The sequence below is a fragment of the Apteryx rowi genome, unplaced genomic scaffold, assembly GCF_003343035.1.
Source record: "Apteryx rowi isolate R43461 unplaced genomic scaffold, aptRow1 scaffold_35, whole genome shotgun sequence".
In the NCBI taxonomy this organism is placed as follows: Eukaryota; Metazoa; Chordata; class Aves; order Apterygiformes; family Apterygidae; genus Apteryx; species Apteryx rowi.
In genome coordinates, this window is record NW_020449974.1 from 598,001 (window position 1) to 603,859 (window position 5,859).

General features: G+C 65.6%; 1 protein-coding gene across 1 annotated transcript; it reads right to left on the reverse strand.

Annotated features, from left to right (window-relative positions):
* Positions 1–3,952: 3,952 nt before the first annotated feature.
* EGR4 (early growth response 4) lies at positions 3,953–5,804 on the reverse strand. The gene is made up of 2 exons (XM_026072780.1): positions 5,660–5,804; positions 3,953–5,280 (listed from the first exon to the last, which is right to left on the reverse strand). The coding sequence occupies exons 1-2, from the start codon at positions 5,802–5,804 to the stop codon at positions 3,953–3,955; spliced, it is 1,473 nt and encodes a 490-aa protein (XP_025928565.1).
* Between the last annotated feature and the right edge of the window lie 55 nt (positions 5,805–5,859).

Consider the following 5,859-nt stretch of genomic DNA (forward strand, 5'->3'; position numbering starts at 1 on the left):
CCGCGCCGCCGGCACCGCCGTGCCCAGGCCCCGGGCGGGCAGGGAGGGGGGGGGCGGCTGCCGGCGGAGGAGGAGGAGGAGGAGGAGGAGGAGGAGGAAGAGGGGGAGAGGCGGTTTGGACCCCCCCCTCCCTCCGGGGATGGGGTGGCCCCCGGGGCGCTGCGCGGCTTGGGGCGGCGGGAGCGCGAGGCGATGGCAGGAGGGAGGGATGGAGGGATGATGGAGGGATGGAGGGAAGGAAGGAAGGAGGGAGGGAGGGAGGGAGGGCGAGCGCTCGCAGCCGCCTCCTCCTCCGTCGCAGCCGGAGCCCGGGCTGCTTCGCGCTGCCTCTTTCCTCCTTCACAGCTCCCTCTGCCTGCTCGGCCACGAATGCCACGGCCCCTCCGTGGGGCCTGGCGACACGCGGCAGCCCCCCACCCGTGTCGCGGCCCCCCAGACCCGGCTGCACCCATGGGTGCAAGGCCGAGTGGTCCCCGCACCCGCGAGCATCTCAGCCGGGTCCCCGGGGCCGAAGCCGGCCAGCGCCGGCGTGTTTTCGGGTCGCGGGGAGCGCGCTGCTGCGGAAACGGCTTTGGGTAGTATTGCCAGCGGGGTTTTATTTATTTATTATTTTATTTCCAGCTGCTTTTGGGATTCCCCGCGCGAAGCACCGCCGCCTGCTGCAGCAGGGACCTGCCGCCAGCGGCATCCCCGAAGGAGCCGGCCGCTTCCCGGCGCCTCGCTGGGCAGGGTGGCAGCACCCCGGGGCTTCGCGGCATCCCGCTCTGCTGCAAGGGTGCTGCCCGTTGCCCGCGGGAGCCGCGGCCGGCTCGGCTCCCCCCTCCGCTCTGTCGCCTCCGAACGGGGTCTAAACCCGCCGACTCCTTTCCCAGGTGCAGGTGCCCCGGGGTGGGGGGAGTCGAAACCGGCTGGGAAAGCGGAGCGGGAAGGAGCAAGGCTGGATCCCCGGCGGCTTTGCAGAGCTTGCAGGCCTGGCATCAATTCCAGATGGGCTTTCGGAGGGGTGTTCACGCGGGCTTCGTGCATCAGGCACGCGCGGCGGCGCGGGGAGAGCGGGGCTCGTCTGCGGCCCCGCTCCCGGATGCGGCACCCCGAGGGGACCCTCTGCCCAAAGCCCGCTTGGGTGCCAGGTCCTCGCGGGGGGGGGTGTCGACAGCATCCGGGGCCTCCCCCAAGCAAAAAGGGGGTTTTCCTGCCGGGACTAACCAGCAGCGAGACGGGGCGATCGGCAAGAGCTCGGTTTGGAGCTGGGAAACGGCGCTCGCGGGATGAGCGAGCCGCTCGCGAGGCTGCTGCGTTTCGCGGCCTCCTGGTCTGCTGCGAACGCTTCTCTGCTGTTTCCCGTGATAAGGACGCGATTTCGGGGCTGCATCGTTTCATCCCATTTTTTTTTTTTAACCACCGGAGGAGGACGGCTCTGGTATCGGCCACGTCCTTCGGGCTGAACGTTGCCCAGAAGATTTCTGCCGGAGCCGTTTGCCTGTTTGCCGGTCCCAGATGAAGGGAAACGTCATATATCATCCGCTTAAACCGATGAAAGGCAGCAAGCAAAGCGCGCTGGTGCCCTGCGGCATGAACCGATGATGACGGGTCCCGCCGATCCGGGCCCGTCATAAACCGTCGGAGCCAGGGCTTCGGGGTGCAGGGAACTCGCCCCCCCCCCCCCCTTTGCTTTTTCCCTAAGCTCATGCGGAGCAGCTCTGCTGCTGCCCGGCGGGTGCCGGGAGGCAGGACCCGGGGATGGATCCTGCTTCTCCCAGCGCCCGTCTCAGCCTGGCGGCTCCTGCGGGGCTCGGGAGCGGCGTTCGGTTGTTATGGGAACTGCCGAAAGCGGCGGCCRTCGTAGAGGGAAGACAGGCAGCGCACGTGGAAGGAGGGCGAGAGCTGGGTGTTAACGGCCTGAAACGCAGCGGGGGGCATGGGCAGCTCATCTGGGATACGTGCATCCCACCTGGGGCACGTGCATCTCGCCCAGGGCATGTGCATCTTGCTCGGGGCACATATATCTTGCTTGGGGCACGTGCATCCCACCTGGGGCACGTGCATCTCGCCCAGGGCATGTGCATCTTGCTTGGGGCACGTGCATCCCACCTGGGGCACGTGCATCTCGCCCAGGGCACGTACATCTTGCCCGAGTGTCCTGCTGGGGCATCGGGCTGCAGCCGGCGCCCAGAGCGGGAGAGCACCCGGCTCCCATCACCGGCAGCTTTTGCTGCCTCCTCCCGCGTCCGCGGAGGGCCGGATCCCTGCTGCTTGCCCGGATAAGCCCGTCTCCCCCCACCGCCTGGGGCCGAGAGCCCGGGGGCCGTCCGGGCGGGCTGAGCACGGCAACCCCAGCCCTCCCCGGCCCGCAGGGCTGAGAATGGCTTTGGGGGGGGGAACAGTCCTGGGGGCGACCCCTGTCCCTATCACGGTCCGGGAGAGCCTGAATCGCAGCGGGACAGAGGGCCGGGTGCCGGCTAAGCCCCCGGATCCCACGGCTCCCCCCAGGGCTGGGTGCAGGATGGGGAGGGAGCGGTGATGATGATGATGGAGGGGGGAAGGTGTCCAGCGGTGAAGCGCGGGGAGCCGGGGGCGCATGTCGCCCCTCGGCGGGGCAGGGGCAGTTTTGGGGACCGGCCCTGTCCTTCGCGTCCTCCCCGCACCGGTTCCCGCGGGCGGCCGGGCGCAATCGCTGAGGACACCGCTTTCTTTTCGGTTGTGCCTCCTCCCGGACGGACCCAGGGCAGTGGCACCGCGTCCCCATGCTGGAGAAGGGCTCCACGATGTCCCCGAGCCGGCACCACACCAGCAGGGCTGCAAGATGCTCCCGGAGCGCCGCCGGGGACGGAGCCCGGAGGCAGCACTTAGGCCGGGTAGGACCTTGCTCCTGGGCTGAGCCGGCACCTCCGAGGGTTCGGGTAGGCTTGGGAGTGGGCTCTCTCCATTGCACTGATTTATGCGCTTTCCCTGCTAATTATTTAGGCATTTGTCCCAAACACACAGCAGCGGAAGGTCAGAAGCGCCGCCGGCRCGCTACCGACGCTGGCCGCTCTACGGTTTCGCAAGGCAAAGAGCAACCGCGGCAGGCTTTTAGATTAGAGCAAATCTTTAATTACAAAAATAGACACCCATCTGTAATATTCCTGATAGAGATTCTTTTCTTTTTTTTAAACAAACAGCAAAAAAAAAAGAAAAAAAAAAAAAGAACGACATCACCTTTCCGAAGGGACCGTTACACGCAATTCTCCGCAGCCGGAGTCTGTCGAACCGCAACGGCAGCAGCGTTCGGTTCTCAGCGTTTCAGTCCAGCGTCGCTGATTGCATCTAGTTCCTTCTGGAGGAACAGTCAGGATCAGGCAGTTCTGGTGCAGTTGCAGCCTGAGAAGATACCATATGTCAAGCGGGATCGGGCAGGAAGTCCACGCAAAGTGCTGGCAGGGTAAATCAGAGTCAGCTGAGTCCAAACGCAGCCTTAGCGAATCCGCCCGTGGCGCTCGGTATAAAAGGTCGGCGGCGATTTCTTTCTGTACATTTTTTTTTTTCCGGTTTGTTTTTTTTGTTCCTTTCCCCCCAAAAACAGGAGCTGTAAAAATGACTCAGTCCCTGCAGGCGTGGAGACGCTCCGGGTGGCCGGGGCCGGCCAGGTCCGCGAGCCGGCGCAGGGCCGTCGCCTTCTCCTCCGTCGCCTTGTCTCTCCCTCCACGTTGGGCATCACCACGCGGGATCCGGCTCCGCGGCGTCCCCGCGCCGCCTTCCCCTGCCCGTCGGTACATCCCAGGCGCTTGTCTCCTCCCCGGCGGAGCGAGCCGAGCGGAGGCCCCCCGGCCGGCCGCTCTTCGCCGTCTTCTTCTCCAGGGTCACCCCGGGGTTGTGTGCGCGGGGGGGGGGGCTCTTTGCACCCCAACTCTTCCGCAAGATGCAGGGGGACCCGTCTCGGGAAACGTCACCTCCCAGCGCTCAGGCCTGGGCCTCACAGCGCCCCGAAGGACAGACCCACCGAGAAGAAGCCCAAGCCTTTGAGCTTCTCCTCCGTCCGGGCTTTCTGCTTCAAGTGGACTTTGCTGTGCCGCTTCTTTTCGTCGCTGCGGGCGAACCGGCGGCCGCAGATGTCGCAGGAGAAGGGTTTCTCGCCGGTGTGCGTGCGGATGTGCGTGGTCAGGTGGTCGCTGCGGCTGAAGTTCCTCAGGCAGATGCGGCACTGGAAAGGCTTGTGGCCCGTGTGGATCCGGAGGTGCCTGTTGAGCTCGTCCGAGCGGGCGAAGCTCCGGATACAGTTCTCCACGGGGCAGGCGAAGGCCTTCTCGTGAGGCTTGGGGCAGAAGCATTTGGAAGAGCATTTGGTCCTGCGGGTCTTCTTCTTGGGCTCGGCCAAGGCTGGAGGGTTGGCAGGGAGCAGAGAGGCGATGGAGGAAGGGGTGGGATGGCCCAAAAAGTCCGTGGGTGGGACGGAGGGGGACGGGTGAGGATGGAGCAGCTCGTTTGAGCTAATCAAAGCCGGCATGACTTCCGGCTGCGCCAAGGAGGAGTCAAACTCTGGGATTAACTGGGGAGGGAGGCTGTGAATCTTGGTGTCRCCAAAGTCACTGCGGGCCTGGAAATTTTCCGGCTCGCAACCAAATCCCAAATTGCTGCCAAAGCAGCCRGGATCCTCAGCGAGGCCGTTGAGCTCCGACTGGCAGCTGACAGACAGCACGTTTTCAATCTTGGAGCCCAGGGGATGAAACATAGCCTGGCTACTGTCGGCAGCGGGGAAGGCCTCGGGCGAATGGTACCCGGCGGGCAGGTAGGACTGATGCTGGGTGACGGGCTCCCACTGCGAGCAGGAGGCCTTAAATTTGTCCAGGGATGGGGAAACGGAGGGCAGCTTGATGTCCTGCTTGTTGTCCAAGAGCTTGGTCTCGAAGAAGCACTGCGAGGCGTTTCCCACGCCGGGTTGCGCCTGGAGGGGAGGCACGCTCTCCGCCGCGGGGAAGCCGGCGTAGCCCTGCTCCGCAAACGGCGCTTGGACGGACACGTTCATTTCGGGCTGGCAGTTGGAGTAAAGGTCCAGCTGGTTCTGAGTCACCTCGGGGCAGGAGTAAAGAGCATCCAAGTGTCTTTGCTGGCCCTCGGAGGCGGCGAAAGGAGAGATGCCCAGGATGCCCGACATCAGGTTGAAGAGGGACTCTTGGTCCTGCGGGTGCTCTGGCACCGTCTTGATGAAGAAGCTGCCGGTGTAGCTGAGCGAGGGCGAAGGCTGGCTGCCCAGGAGGAAGTAATCCACCGCCTCGCCGCTCATCGGGGAGCCCATGAACTCGCCTGGGGGGGGGGAAAGGGCAGCAGGACTGTTAGAGAGGCACAGGGGACCGGAGGGATGCGGGATGCGGGGCCAGGGGGGTGGGGGAGCAGCGGGCGGCTGACAAGTTGTGTCACCGCGCTGGTCCCCATCCCGGCCAGGTGCCGGCGGAGCCCCTGGCTTTTCCCCCCCCCCCTTCCGAAGCACCCCCAAGGCTCCCAGCACCCCCCCAGCATCCCCATCCTGAGCTAGCTGGGGTCGGTCTGACCCACAGCCAGGGGCTGGGAGCTGGCTGTGGTGGCAGCGGAGGGGGGGAAGATGCCCGGCTCCCGGTTGGATACGCCGCTCCCAGCGGGAACCCCCCCCCCCCATCTCTGCCCGCCTGGCCCCTTCCCTTATTACCTCCGAGGAAATCGGCTTCGGCCAGGAGTTGCTGCTCCTCGGGCTGCCCCAAACCCTGCAGCTCCCCGGGGGCTTTCATCTCGCACGGCTCCTCGTACTTGGAATACAGCGGGTCCGGGCAGGAGAAATCCATCACGTTCAGCATCTCCCCCGGGGGCGCTGGGCTGGGGGGGCCCTGGGGATGCTCCGGGGAGGGGGGG